At 38.0% G+C, this 16,088-nt stretch overlaps 1 protein-coding gene across 6 annotated transcripts in view; it reads left to right on the forward strand.

Annotated features, from left to right (window-relative positions):
- Positions 1-16,088, forward strand: part of SAP130 (Sin3A associated protein 130) — an 83,249-nt gene that overhangs the window by 19,294 nt on the left and 47,867 nt on the right. For all 6 annotated transcript variants that reach the window (XM_077861222.1, XM_077861221.1, XM_077861223.1 and 3 more), the window contains 4 exons: positions 8,700-8,847; positions 9,003-9,093; positions 9,291-9,395; positions 13,787-13,928. In XM_077861222.1, coding sequence (XP_077717348.1) covers positions 8,700-8,847; positions 9,003-9,093; positions 9,291-9,395; positions 13,787-13,928 — 486 coding nt within the window. The remainder of the gene's footprint in view (positions 1-8,699; positions 8,848-9,002; positions 9,094-9,290; positions 9,396-13,786; positions 13,929-16,088) is intronic.

A 16,088-nucleotide genomic window follows, 5' to 3' on the forward strand; every position in this document is an offset into this window, starting at 1 on the left:
TTTTTTTTTCTGCCAGTTTTTTGATCATTTTTTGTTGTTCATTGCTTGATTGAATGAAATATATTTTCCATTACTTATCTTCAAGAAGGACTTACAGGACCAGTATTTTGAGTTTTCACATGTTTAAAATCATTTTGCATGGGTATCATTATACTTAAGCAGTAGTTTAGCTAATAATCCTTTTGGTTTCTCTATTCTTTCTGTAGGTACTTTATTACTGTTTTTCCTCTACCTTCTAGAACTGGCTAAGTCTAAGGCCAGCCTAATTTTTTTTTAACCCCTAAAAAGATCTTGATATTTTTGCCTGATTGCCTAAGATTCTTTATTTTTGAATTTCAGTGACCTGGCATGTGTTTTGTAGTGACCATTATGTATCATTTTGTTCTGAAACATGGTGTACCTTTTTAATCTGCAGCATGAAACTATATTTATGAATTGTATCTTTATATGTTCATTTTGTTCCATTTTAGTAAGGGGGTACACAATGTGCTTGTTGGATTTCTCTTTTTTTTGCATGACTTCCTTACCTAATCTTTAATAACTTTTTCCTTTTTAATTCTGCTTAATTTTCTCACAGTCTTCTCTGTTTCTTCCTGAATTTCCAGCATTGTCTGTCATGCTCTACTTTTAGTTTTGCCTTCATTCCTGACCCAGCTGGATATTTTCTTGTTTCTCTCTTGATCTGTGCCTATTTATTTTGTCTCCTGTTGTCTTGTCATTATGTCCTGTAAGCTTTTACATCTTTGCTTTGTGTTTTCATTTCATGGAAGTAGTTATCTCATTAAGTTTTTCTCATTCATGGTACAATTTTCATCTGCTTAGTGAAAGAGTTTCTAGTGAACTTCCCCTTGTTCTGTCCACCATTTTTCTTGTAGCATCATAAAATAGATCTTGTGCTGGTTGCTTTCTGAGCACTCATCTTTGATTGGAGTTAAACTTACTCTGCATCAGCTATTTGTAATTGGTTCTTGTAGGCTAGGCTGTGTACCAAGTTAGGGGAAATTTTCGTAATGACTTAGGATACTGTGTTTGTGTTTTTTTGGTTTTTTTTTTTCCACTATACTTTCCTCCTCCAGTGAAGATAGACTGCCTAGATGGCAATTTCCGACTTTCCTGGGTCTCACCACATGCTAGATTTTTATTATTTTTATTTGTTTGGGTTTGTTTTTTATTGTTTTTTAAAGGAAACTCTGTACCTAACGTGAGGCTTAAACTCATGACCCTGAGATCAAGAGTCACGTGCTCTACCCACTGAGCCAGCCAGGTGCCCCTCACCACAATCTGTTTTTCACATGGTGCTTATCTGTATGTGTGGTTCCTACTTCAGCCCTACATCACTGATTCTTGGATATTGGAACCAGTCCGTGTCTAGGTCCTGCTTCACTGACAGTTCCTAATGTTACAAACAAAAGCTTTTGGTTTTCTGTGTCAGTGTGTTCCTCACTTTGGAGAATTATACTTGACTTGATTTTGCCCCTTAAATTATAGCTGCAGAGATAACTATCTGCATTGGTTTCTATGTCCCTCTTTGGATGTCACTGTGCTTGGCAATTCTGCTACATCTTCTGTGGTTTGAGGTTTCAGATATCTCTTAGTGTAGCCAAAGATGGAGACTGCATTCCTTTTTGTTTTGCTACTGTTTGTGAGAGTAAGAGAAAATCCCAAACCGGCGGTCTTTGCCTGCAGTACTTTTGTCCTTGCTCTAAAGAAGTAAAACTTCTTTGACTTCTTGAGATCCAGCTCAACCCTGGAGGATAGTCACAAGTTCACTCATTATAAATTAATCCCATATTTTCGTGTTGGTGAAGTTTCTAAATTGAGGCCATCAAAGAAAATCTCATCAGTATGAGAAAGAGTATACTTAAGACAATAAACTTGGGAGCACTTTCTATCTGACGGACCCTGCTTAATCTCTGATCTTTTTAGGGCAGGGCAGAATTGCCATTATCGATTCAGGTGTATTTTAATGAAAATCCTTTTTTTCCCAGTTGCCTCAGATTTGGCTAGTAAGAACGCCTTTAAACTGGCTTGAGTGTCATTTTGATAACTCCTCTTGGACTTTTGAGTACTTTCTTCTTTTTGGTACATGATAAATGAGGCCATTTTTTATTTTTCTGCTTTCCTAGTTTTGAAATCAGCCATTTCTCCAAAGATTCTTGGTTCTTTTTAGTGGAGAATGGTAATTAGAACCCAAGATCTGGGAGCTAGTGGTACACATTGCTCTTGGGGTATTATTGCCTTTGGACTCTTTCTGTGGACAGAGGTAATCAATATAGTAAACAAAGTCATGTCTTCATACTGATATTTCCAACTGAAAATTAACATTATAGGTTTATTCTTTCTACAGTTTTTTATTTGTACATCCTTTCTCTTTCACCTTGTGTGTCCTCAAGACATTAACACATAACTGCTTGAGGTTTGGATCAGTAATGTTAAAAGAAAAAAAAAAGTTTCAAAGTAACAATTCAGAGTCCCAAGTTCACATGTCTTAACTTCTTATTTTCTGTAGATTAAACTAACAATAAGACTGAGTGAAGTTTAAGACACCTTCCCAGTTTTTTTGTCTTCGAACTAGATCCCACTAAATGGAGTAGGAATGTATTCAAAGATCCCTTGAAGTGATTGTTTTCTCTGTGGAATATATAGTAACATTTTCTCTTAATTTACATTCACATATTTTTGAAATATAAATATATGAAAAGGTAAACAGTGAGGAGAATCACTGTCCTCTCTGTCCCTCGGATACCCTTTTCCCACGTTCTTATTCTTTTGCATTCTAAGATAACCTGTTCCTAGTTTTTTGGTTATCTTTTAAGTGTGTGTTCATTATAATTTAATACATAGGATTATTTGTCTAAATTTGTTTTTAATTTAGTACTTCGAGATTAAACTTTTTAAAAAACATGTAAAAAAGTTATTTGGTTCAAAAATCAAAGCTATACAAAAAGATGGACTAACAAGTGACCCTGTCCCCACCCAAGTTGCCATCTGCTTTTGGTCAGTCACCATTTTACTATTCCCTGATTTGGTTTCTCAGAGTTTCTTTTTATGAAGTACACACACACACAGATAAACACATACATTTTCTTTGTTTCCATTCTTTTGTTGCATTTATATGTACTTTTCTGTACCTTGCATTTTTCTCTTAATATATTCGGAAGATGACTCCAAGTCAATACTTTTAGCTGTGTTGTACCCCAGCTTATAGATGTACTGATGGACATTTTGGCATATGCTATTGCATGTTTGTGATGGTATACTTTCAAGGTCTGTTTGCAGAAGTGGAGTACTAAGCCAAAGAGTAAATGCCTCAATTTCCCTACCTAGAAAATGGCAATGCCTGGGTGGCTCAATCAGTTCAGTGTCTAACTCTTGGTTTTGGCTCAAGTCATGATCTCAGGATCCTGGGATCAAGCCCTGCATCGGGCTCCATGCTCAGCGAGGAATCTGCTTAATCTCTCTCCCTCTCTGCTCCTCCTGTGCTTTTGCATACATACTTTCTCTCTCTCTCAAATAAATGAATAAATCTTTGGGGGAAAAGAGAAAATGGAAATAATATTATCTACCTTACAGGTCATTATAAGGAGTACTTATATATTAATATATGTAAAGGAATTAAAATGTAATATACATTATAGAAACGTTTGGGGTTTTTTTCTATTAAGGGTAAATGAAAGTCAAAGACTACCATGTACTATAGTCTGTGCTGTCAAAAGCACTTTAAAAATGTATTTAAATACTTAATATATTCTTTTTTTAGGTATTTTCTGTATGAGCCAGACGTCTTCAATAGGAATATATTTAAGGTGAATTGAGGAGACCCTTTCCTGATGATTTGAATGTTGTCATTATTTTTTGTTATGAGGCTCTTCAAAATTATTTTTATATTTAAGTTCATCTGTCCTAAATTTTGTCATTATCTTAATCATATATACATGTATCTCTTGGAATGGTTTTTATTGTAAGTGCTGGGTGCAGGTGTCTTACACAGCACTCACTGTGGTCCATGTATTAGGTTGTCAACTATTAAAACTCTAGTCTCCAAAATGTATTTTTACCTGGTAAAGCTGCAGAGACATCCTCATAACTGCAGTGACAAGTTTATGCATTTGCTCTGTGTCAGCAAATACCCATCCTTCTCATGTTATTCTAAAGTCACCTTTGAAGAGAATGTGAAAGGCATACAGAAAAGAAGCCAGACTGCAAAACAAAGTCCTAATTACTGTTCATTGCCTGGACCAGTAGTGGTCAGAATCCTGTTACTTTGAGCAAGGTCTGAGTCTCCATTTGCCACAGGCTGATCCCACAGGGATTGTACCAAATGTGTGACGCTGCAGCATGCATTTGGATTCCCACGACAACTGGTGTAATGGTCATCTTCAGTAATTTTAGGAGCCACGGAAGTACTTGAACTCTCAGTTGTGATAGTAGAGATTCTGGTCAGAAGCAGCCTACCATCTACAAGCTAATCTAGTCCAATAATCTTAACCAGTATGCTACTTCTCAGGTGGTGACTGATAAGGCTAACTGTGGAATAGCCACAGAGCTTGTATTTTTCTTTGTGTTTCTGGATATAACCTTTGGGCATTTATTCATAATAAAAATTGGATTCTACCATAATATGGAGAGAGAAAATGAAACCTAAACAAAATCTCAAAGTGGTCATTTAAACTATCAGGGAACATCCATTCCTCATTCCCACCTTCTTAGAATGATTAGTGGAAGAGGCATAGTAGACTTAAAATGAGTGACCAAAGGACCTTTTAGGATCATCCAGGTTTTTATGTTTCTAGATTTTTTTTTTTTTCTGACTTGAGAATATGATGTGAGTCACATAGGGGAAATCTTTCAAGGTCCTTTACATTTTGGGTGAACATAGGGAATGGGCCTTTGAAAATGGCTCATTCTGGAAAACAGAAAAATTCAGTCTCTAGTAGCAGGCTTTCTCAATGAGTTCCACCAAGTTGCATAGTTTTATCTAGCCAGTTTTTCAGCTTTCCTTTGAATTCGAATGATAAGGCATTTAGTTTTTCTTCAGAGAGAAAACCATCCTTCATTCCATTTGAACACTTTATTCACTGATAATCCTGCCATGTCTGTTTTGAGAGAGAATCCTTATAATGAAACCATTGCTTAGTTTGGACATGTGCTGTTCCAGTCAAGTTTTTACCCTCAACAGCTCAGCTTACCTGTTTCTTCTTTTTAATTTGTATTTGCATGGTTCCAAAACATAAAAGCATAAAAAGGTGTGTAGTAAGGGGTGTCACTCTCTTCTCTGTCCCCCATCCACCATTGTCCAGGTTCCTTCCCTTTTGCCTTTCTAAATTACCTGGTAGTAACTAATTGGATGTCCTTCCAGTGTTCATTAAATATAGTCAGATTCAAATGCAGTTCTTTCTTTTATCCTTTTTACTCAATTAATTCATAAATTCTCTTTACTTTAAATATAACAGCATGTATTGAAAGTTTCAAAAAAAAAAAAAGAAAGAAAGAAAGTTTCCCATTTTGAGAACCCAGAAATGGACCCTCAACTCTATGGTCAGCTAATACTTTACAAAGTAGGAAAGAATATCCAATGGAAAAAAGACCATCTCTTCAATAAATGGTGCTGGGAAAATTGGATAGCCAAATGCAGAAGAATGAAACTGGACTATTCTCTTAAACCATATACAAATATAAACTCAAAAGGGATGGGAGACCTAAATGTGAGACAGGAATCCATCAAAATCCTAGAGGAGAACACAGGCAGCAACCTTTTTGACCTAGGCCACAGCAACTTCTTGTAAGACACGTCTCTAAAGGCAAGGGAAACAAAGGCAAAAATGAAGTACTGGAACTTAATTACGATAAAAAGCTGCACAGCAAAGGAAACCGTCAACAAAACTAAAAGGCAACCTACAGAAAAGGAGAAAATATTTGCAAATGACATATCAGATAAAGGGTTAGTATTCAAGATCTATAAAGAACTTCTCAAACTCAACACCCAAAAGCCTCATAATCCAGTCAAGAAATGGGCAGAAGATATGAACAGACATTTCTCCAAAGAAGACATGCAAATGGTCAACAGACAAATGAAAAAATGCTCCCCATTTGTCATCAGGGAAGTAGAAATCAAAACCACAATGAAATACCTCTTTACAACAATTAGAATGGCTAAAATTAAAAAGACAGGAAACAGGGCGGCCCTGGTGGCTCAGCGGTTTAGCACCACCTTCAGCCCAGGGCATGATCCTGGAGACCCAGGATCGAGTCCCATGTCAGACTCCCTGCATGGAGCCTGTTTCTACTTCTGTCCGTGTCTCTGCCTCTATCTCTCTCTCTGGTCTCTCGTGAATAAATAAATAAAATCTTTAAAAAAAAAAAAAAAGAAAAGAAAAGAGAGACAGGAAACATGTTGGCAAGAATGTGGAGAAAAGGAACATTCCTACACTGTTGTTGGGAATGCAATCTGGTACAGCCACTCTTGAAAGCAGTATGGAGGTTCCTCAAAAAGTTAAACATAGAGTTACCTGATGACCCAACAATTGCACTACTGGGTATTTACCCTGAAGATACAAATATAGTGAAACAAAGGGCACCTGCACCCCAATGTTCATAGCAGCAATGTCCACAGTAGCCAAACTGTGGAAGGAGTCCAGAATGTTCTTCAACAGATCAATGAATAAAGAAGTTTTACACACACACATACACACAGTGGAAAACTGCTCAGCCATCAGAAGGGATGAAATACCATTTACATTACCATTTACATTGATATGGATGGAACTGGAGGGAATTATGCTGAAAGAAGTCCGAGAAAGACAATTATGTGGTTTCACTCATATGCAGAATATAAGAAATAGTACAGAGGACCATAAGGGTAAGGAGGGAAAACTGAATAGAAAAAAATCAGGGTCACAAACCATAAAAGACTCTTACCTCTGGGAAACAAACTGAGGGTTGCTGAAGGGGAGGTGAATCAGGGGATGGGGTAACCAGGTAATGAGTATTAAGGAGGGCACGTGATGGGATGAGCACTGGGTGCAGCTGATGAATTATTGAAAACTGAATCTGAAACTAATGATGTGCTATATGTTGGCTAATTGAATTTAAACTTTTAAAAAAAGTTTCCCATTTCATTGTTCTTTTAGTAGCAGTACAATATATGTGAATGGGTTTGAAGGTGTTTCCATTACTTTACTATCTTAAGTAAATATTGCAGTGAAAATAACCTTATACTTTAGTCATTATCTGTGTATATAAGAACACCGGTAGGATAAATTCCCGAAAGTAAGTCAGAGAGTATATGCAGTTACACTTTTGATACATACTAGTTGCCTTCCTTTGCTCTCCCTCTGGAATGCTTAGAAGTGCCTGTTTCCTTCCAGCTTGAACAACAGTATGATATCCATTTTTTGGATTTTTGCCAATCTGATAGGTGAACAGTGACATCTCAGTGTATTTTTTTTTAAGATTTTATTTATTTATTTATTCATGAGAGACAGAGAGAGGCAGAAACAGGCAGAAGGAGAAGCAGGCTCCATGCAGGGAGCCCAGTGTGGGACTCGATCCCGGGTCTCCAGGATCACGCCCAGGGCCAAAGTTGGTGCTAAACCGCTGAGCCACCCGGGCTACCCTCAGTGTATTTGAAATTGTATTTCTTTTCCTATGAGTGGGAGTGAGCATTTTTTCTTTGTTAAGGGGCCACTTGTGTTTTCCGTTTAGTGAACTGGCTACTCATATCCTTTGCTTTTTTATTGGGCTGTTATTTTTCTCGTTGACTGCAAGGAGCTCCTAGTACATAAAGATTACACTTTCATTTATGAGTATTTTGACTGTGCTTGTAGTGTGTTTTACTATGTAGGTTTGCTTATTTGTTCACAGAGTCAAGTTTTTTTAATCTTTCCTAGCTTTTGAACTTTGAAAGCTTTTGTCATTAAAAAGCTCTCTTCCACTCTGAAGTTATAAAATAATTCTTGTCTTTTCTTCATATACTTTTTAGTTTGCTATAAAATCATTGATCCTCTTATTTATCCTGGTGTAGTAATGCATGAAGCATGGATCCAATTTTATTTTTTCCAAAGGGTTACTTACATAGGCTTCCCAACATTTATTAAATAGTCCATTCTTCCCCCTCTGACTTGAGGTGCCAACTTTGTTAAAATGTCACCGTTTCATGCCACTGTTGTAATTTCAATAGCTTGCTGCCAGTTAATTTGACATGCTTTCTGTATCGATATTCCCTTTTAATCATTAAATAATCATAACTAACTTTTGAAGAAAAAATAGGATATTGGGAGCAGCTTAGTGCTTTGGGGGCCATGGGGTAGGGTGCTCTTAATCAGGATTGTCTGTAATCCTCATAATGTGAAAACCTTAGTGTGTATCTCCAGCTTTGTTTACATAATGAAGCATATAGGCTATAATAATTTTTACTCAGGATTGTCCTAGAGTGTTGGTTAACTACCCTGAGAGTGCTGAAAATGACTAAGGTTTCATTGATTCGGTTCTTGGCACATATTGATACCTTTGAAAATAAGGTTTACAAGACTTTTTAGGAGAGAAACCCGACAAGCCATTTACTTCATTGATTCACTCATGGATCTTACAGACCTAAGAAACAGAACTGTATGACGATGGTCCAAGATAGTAAATGGCTTTGACTGCCTGCATTGTGTCTAGAGGCAAGAGAAAAATCATGTCTTTTCCGTCTTTTTCAGTCGGCCAACTTTGTCTATCCAGCATCCACCATCTGCAGCAATTAGTATTCAGCGTCCTGCCCAGTCACGGGATGTAACAACAAGAATCACACTGCCATCTCACCCTGCGTTAGGGACGCCAAAACAACAGCTACATACCATGGCGCAGGTAAAACCAGAGGTGAAACCGTCTGTGGAGGCTCTGGGTTAAAACCGGAATTGTGCAAAACTTGCAGTGTTGAAGGCAGTAATTGCTCTTAAATTGGACCAAGGTGAGAATGTTCTTACTGATAACTGTGTTGTTGTGGAATGTCTTCCCCACAGAAAACTATCTTCAGTACTGGCACACCAGTAGCCGCAGCGACAGTAGCACCTATTTTGGCAACCAACACCATTCCTTCGGCAACCACGGCCGGTAAGTCAGCAACCCTGCTCTTCCTGCTAGGAAGTGTGAGGCATGAGTGGTAAGCTAATTTTTCATTTCTCAGCTTCAGTCAGAGAAAAAGAATAGGCTAGAAGAATTATCTTTTTCCCAAGAGCTTTTCTCAGGTTTTTGAGAATCTTTAGTGTGTGTAGAGGCCATTGTTAAAAACTTTTTTTCTCCCATTTCAGGATCTGTGTCACACACACAAGCACCCACGAGTACAATTGTTACCATGACAATGCCGTCACATTCATCCCATGCTACTGCTGTGACCACCTCAAACATCCCAGTTGGTAAGTGTCCTTCAGCCTTCACAAAGCACTTAAAAGGGATTTTTCAACCCTTCTGATGAGGTCTTCATATAGAGGCCTAGTATTGGGGTGTGTTTTTTTTAAATTGTTGATTTTCAAAGCAACACTGAATTTCATTTTTAGTATATTTGTCATACAGACTTGGCATTGACCATAGTCGGGAAAAGAGAGCTGAAAGTTAACATTATTTTAACACAACTTTGACTCCTCATTCATCAGATTTTATCTCTCCTATATGTCTTTTAAAGAAGTAAATTAACTTCACTGACATAGTTAGATGAGATCCACAGATAAAGCAAGAAAGAAGCAAGGATCTGGAATGAAGAGAACTTGTAGACTGATGGATTGTTCAGGAAAAATCTCTGGAGTGATGCAAAGCAGGACAGGGGATAACCCTCAGGCTGATATTACCCTAGGTTCTCATTAGGTTCTCATCTGACTCTCATCTGACCTCAGGATATTTCACGAATATCGTAAAGTTTCTTATAGGCTTTGTTTTTTCTCCTTTTAAATACATGTTTTAAATATCAATCAATCAATCAATATTTTAAAAAAATCTTTGAAAAGTTTCTGGCAGCCAGACATCAGTCATTAAGAGCAGGGATTGACAACCTTTCTCTGGAGGGTCAGAGAGTAAATATTTTAGGCTTTGTAGGCCTCATAGGTCTGTGTCACAACTGCTGAACTGTGGATAACATATAAACAAATGAGCATGGCTGTATTTCAGTAGAACTTTTTATGGACATAGACATTTGGATTTCATATCATTTTCATGTGTCATGAAGTGTTCTTTTGATTTTTCCCTCCAACCACTTCATAGTATGAACCCACATAATAGTTCATGGGCCATACAAGAACAGGCATCAGGCAGAATTTGCCCACAGGTTGCCAACCCCTCGCCTAGGGGCTGATATCTCAGTCACATCTTCCAAAGCAGAGTCTAGCCTCTGAGGCAGAGCATTGTTCTCTTTAATTCACAAGCCCCAGGTTTAGTCTCTGGTGCTAGCTTTACCTTGGTTGTATTTTAGCATGTCATCTTACTGGTTACTCCCAGAGACGTAGGAAAGCTGATATATATATATATATATATATATATATTTTTTTTTTTTTTTTTTTTTAAGATTTTATTTGGGAGAGAGAACAATCCAGGGGAACAGCAGGCAGAGGGCAAAGGAGAAACAGGTTCTCCACTGAGTAAGGAGCCTGACCCAGGACTCCATCCCAGTGGCCTGGGATCATGACCTGAGCCAAAGGCAGACACTTAACTGACTGAGCCACCCAAGCGCCCATGCCATATTTTTCATACCATTTTAGAAGAGTGCATTTTGTAAAATGATACACTGACATACTTAACTGTCAGAAATCTACCTTACCTGCAGGTAGGTAATTCATTCATTCATTCATTCATCCCATCCCTTCCCTTCCCTTCCCTTCCCTTCCCTTCCCTTCCCTTCCCTTCCCTTCCCTTCCCTTCCCTTCCCTTCCCTTCCTTCTTCCTTTCCTTTCCTTTCCCTCCCTTCCTTCCCTTCCTTCCCTTCCTTCTTTCCCTCCCTCCCTCTTTCCCATGTAAGACAGCTTCACATCCCTCTGCACAAACTTGGAGGACACTTCCATAATGATGGCAGGACCCAGGAAGCCCTTCCTCCTCTTAGATAACTCAGCCACATCTGTCCTTAAATTGGAACTAGCCCCATAATAGGGTTTTATTTTTTTATTATTATTTTTTTAAGATTTTATTTATTTATTCATGAGAGACACAGAGAGAGAGAGAGAGAGAGAGAGAGAGAGAGAGAGGCAGAGACACAGGCAGAGGGAGAAGCAGGCTCCATGCACTGAGCCCAACGCGGGACTCGATCCTGGATCCCCAGGATCACGCCCCGGGCCGAAGGCGGCACCAAACCGCTAAGCCACCAGGGCTGCCCCCATAGTAGGGTGTTAGCAGTGAAAACACTGCTGTTGGCTCTTTCTCATGTAACCACTCACTGCACCTTGGCATCGAAAAGAGCATTCTTCTTTCATACCCCCTGAGGGCTAATTCCCTCCTGTGAAAAGAAGAGTGGGGTAGAGGGTGGGAGTGTGTGTGTGATTTTAGCACTGATGTATTTTTGTTGAAAAAGATTGTTGCTTGTTCCATACTGTCACTTCACACCATTTTCTGGCTGTGTCTAACAGTGTCATCAGTTATCCTGAGCATTATAATGACAGAGCCAGGCTTGTTCTTGCCATTTTTATAGTCAACAGCCTCACTGGCGTATCTATAGCTATGAGGAAAATTAGACCAGTAAAGAGAAAGCGGTGTACCCTATAGGAGGGCTCTCTGGTCTCCTCTTGAATCCTCTCTGTAAATACTTAGAGATTAGTTCTTATTAATGTCACTGTATCTTGTTGAGCAATCGCACTGTGGAAGTAAACTCCCGAGTACCAAGAGACAGGAGTATGTGTATTCATTGGGCTACAACTATCAACTTTTTACCTGTCTTAAGTTACGGTATTGTATTATATAACTCCCAGCTATTCTATTTATGAGGGGTTTGTTTGTTTGTTTTTGTTGTTGTTTTTTTTTTTATTTTTATTTTTGAGTTTTAACCATTTGCTAAATTCTAAATATGAAAATCACTTGACAGAAGTGTCCAAGTAGATTTAACCTCCGCCACTTAATGGGATAAATTTTGTCTAAGTTCCATCAGGCTAAGCTCTGGTTTTCTTTTCTTCTTTTATACTAAATCAAATACTTCTTTTTACATCACTATAGCATCCCTGTACAAAGGTACCTCAGTTGAGAAAGAAAACCTGATACTAACTGTAGAGCATTGATTTTCAAGGGACAGTTTAGGGGATATATTAAAATCACCTAAGCAGCTTTTTCCAAGTAACACTTGCTTTCTCCAGGTGAGATTAAATGTTGAATTCAGCCATTTTTACTAATAGGAATGTGTTGAGTCAGGGGGAAAAAAGACTGATTAACCATGAGCATAGAGGTTTTGCCTTTATTTTTTTTTTATTTTTTTTTGGTTTTGCCTGTAATAAAGGTTCATTTCCAATACCATCTTTGTTTTCTCCATACTCTCCATACTACATATGATAGTGGTATCAGAATTCTGAAAAGCAGAATCAGATGATCATAGCATTCAGAAAACAGGGATCATCTTTGGAGGTGGCATTATGTTCAACTTAGGTCTTTTTTTAAAAATAATTGGTAATGTGTGACTTTTTTTAATTAGAAAAAAAGATACAGATATAAATTCATGTGTGTGGTTTACCGACCAGTAGTTAGCCACTCTCCCAAATGACAGCTGCATTCCTATTGGGAACGTTCTTTTCTCCCACCTTTTATGAGCACAGTGGAGAAACAAGGCTTCATTGCTTCCCACTCAACTCCTCCTCTGCTTACTACTGATGGAAAATGTGTCAGGACAGCTTCTTCTGCCTTAGCCAATAGAAGTCATCATCATTGGTCGAATTGGGCATCCCAGCTATCATCTGCAGAAACTTCTCTAGCTGCCTCCCTCAGGAAATAGCTGGGAATCATGGTGGGCTTTATCTTTGGTGTTCAGTGCACTGCAGTTTGGGTAATGTGATGGCATCATCCTAGCTCCAGTGTTTAAGGACCTGTTATTGCGTAACTTGGGTCTTACACAGATGGTAGCTGTCCCTCTATATATCTAATGTAGATCACAGCTTTTCTTTCCAAATTCTACCACAGAGTTAATTAGGTCTGTGAGACCAGTAAAGTATGTCCCAGTTCAGCTGTACCTTCTAAACAAAACTTGATTGCAAATGCTAGAGGAAAGCAAAGTTGAGTCTCGGGTTAGATTTGAAAACTCTTATAGTCATTTTGAGTCTACTATAAAGTATTATGGAAAATCACAAGACATTGAAAGGATTTTAAAAATAAAAAGATTATCTGAAGAAGGCCTTCCCATAGATGAGGAAACCGAGACTTGGAAATTAAAATGACTCATTACTAATTAGCTATGGTCCCTGGAGTAAACACTAATAAGGTCTTTGCCATGTTAGTATTCAAAATTTTGTTGAATTTTTTTTTTTAATTAAAAATGTTTCTCCTTTTTAAAAAAGGTCTCCAGAAAGCCACATCAGGGAAAAAGAGCCTGATTTCTGGTATTTTTGTTAAAGAATTGATGTTGAACCCTGCTTTTACAAATAACAGTATGAATGTATCAGTGGATTATTGGATTGAAATAATTCAGTTGAACCTTATGTGTACTTATCTTTCCTTTTTTATTTTGATTAAAACTAAAGATCCAGGCTTTTTATTACTGTTTGCATTCTTAAGATTGTTGCTGGCCAAAAAATGTTTTGGCATGCCAATAAAAGCTTATGAGAGGTAATGTGATTGGATTTTGCATTTGTAGCTAAGGTGGTGCCCCAGCAGATCACACATACTTCTCCTCGGATCCAGCCTGATTACCCTGCGGAGAGGAGTAGCCTGATTCCCATTTCAGGTCATCGGGCCTCTCCAAATCCTGTGGCCATGGAAACCCGAAGTGACAATAGGTAGGAGGGAATGTGCCAGTTACACTACCTCATTATGTCATTAATTGTTTTGATTTTTCAGTAACACAAAATGTCCCATAAATATAGTATACACATACTTCTTTTCAGATTTCCTCCTGAAAATAATTGTATTTTTTTTGTTTTGTTTTATGAAAATATGCTATGTTTATTTATTTAGCCATTCTTCTTTTGATGGATGTTCTGCTGGTATCTGCTTCTTTGTTTGGTGTATTTCTGTGTTTGATTGATTTTGAGCTGATTTGAGAGTATGGGTTGCAGTGACATGACCTTCATTTTCATCCCCAGAGAACAAAGGCCTTCTCGTTAACCACAGCGCAGTTTCTAAAATGATTCTTTAGCCTTCCATTCCCTTTCATATAGTGACATTTTTTTAAGAGTATAGATAGGCCAGTTGTTTTTGTAGAATATTCTTCAGTTCAAGCTTGTTCGATTGTTTCCTCATAGTTAGATTCAGGTTGTACATAGTTAGATTCAGGTTGTACATTTTTGAAGCAAATACCACTTAAGTGATACATTCTTCTCACTGTTATTATATCAGAGAGCTCATGCCACCCCTATGTCCCATTGTTAGCCAAGTCAGCACTAATTACCTAGTGAAAGTGATATTTGCCAGATTTTTGCTATAAAGATATATTTTTCTCCTTTGTAAACCACTAATGTGTGGAAATAGTTTGAGACTATAAATACCCTATTCCTCAATAACCTGTCACTCAGTGGTGTTAGCATCTATTGAGGATTCTTCACTGAATCAAGTTGATGGTTGCAGTATGATGGTTGCAAAACAGTGACTTTTTTTTCTATCATTTCTTCCACACTCATCAGTTGGTATAAGTGTAATAAATTATGTAAATAAATTTTATCTATCCCCATGTATTTTAATTTTAAATGATTGTGGGCTCATGGATTTAGTTTATTATTATTATCCATTATTGTCATCTATTTTGATGCTCAGATCATCTCTGGGAGCTTCTTCAGACCATTTCCTGTGGGTTTTCCGTGACCCAAATATTGTAGCCCTACCTTACTTCCCACTGCAAGCATACTCCAAGCTCCTCCTGCACATTGTCTGAGCCTGTAATCTACCATTTCTCCAGGGAACCCTGGTTCCTTTTTATCAGTTAGAAACCAGGATCTAGGCTTTAGCTCTGTTCATTGCTACCTGATTGTCATTTTTTCCAGGCTCTTTTAGCAGGCAGAGATAGGAAGTATGCGATGTAATAAAAACTCTTGAGGGGTGCCTGGGTGGCTCACTCAGTGAAGTGTCTGACTCTTGGTTTTGGCTCAGGTCATGATCCCGGGGGCATGGGATCAAGCCCCTCCTCAATCTCCATGCTTGAGTGGGGAGCCTACTTGAGATTCTCTTCCTCTCCCTTTACCCCTCCCCTGCTTGCACACTCACTCTTTCACTTTTTCTAGAATAAATAGATCTTTAAAAAAAAAAAAAAACTTTTTAGGACATGCTGATACTTCTAGTATAACCCCATTACCTTCCCCATTCCATATTTGTATCTCTTCTCCCTTAGTGAGAACCCGGTATAGTGCATATGAAGTTCAGAATTGGATCGTTTTTAAATGTTCTTTTTTTTTTTTTTTAAACATTTTATTTATTTGAGAGAGAGAGCATAAACAGGGGGAAGGGTATAGGGAGACGTAGAAGCAGACTCCCCACTGAGCAGGGGGCCCAACATAGAGCTCATTCACAGAGAATGAGATCATGACCTAAGCTGAAGGCAGAAGCTTAACCAACTGAGCCACTCAGGCGCCCCATGTTTAAATGTTCTTGTTTGAGTATTATCGTGTGTAGGAATCCTTATAGGTTTTAATATACTGGTCTTTGTGTCCACTCTCCTTGCTAAACACACCTAACAGGCCTAAAAGTTTATAGATTCTCTTGGATTTCCTATGTAGGTGTTTGTCTACAAAAAAAGGACAGTTTTTTTGATGGATGAGTGATTTTTTTCATTTCCATTTTGCATACTTGTGTTTTTCTTGTTCCTGATCTTCCAATGTGATGTTGAATAGACCAGAGATAGTGAACATTCTTATCTTATTCCTGAATGGGAATTCTTGGGAATGGGAATTCTTGGGAAATTTCAGTATAGATTTTAGTAGTTGGCTGTTTTCAAATTGAGGAATGGA

This window comes from Canis aureus, chromosome 20 (assembly GCF_053574225.1).
Source record: "Canis aureus isolate CA01 chromosome 20, VMU_Caureus_v.1.0, whole genome shotgun sequence".
Lineage (NCBI taxonomy): Eukaryota > Metazoa > Chordata > Mammalia > Carnivora > Canidae > Canis > Canis aureus.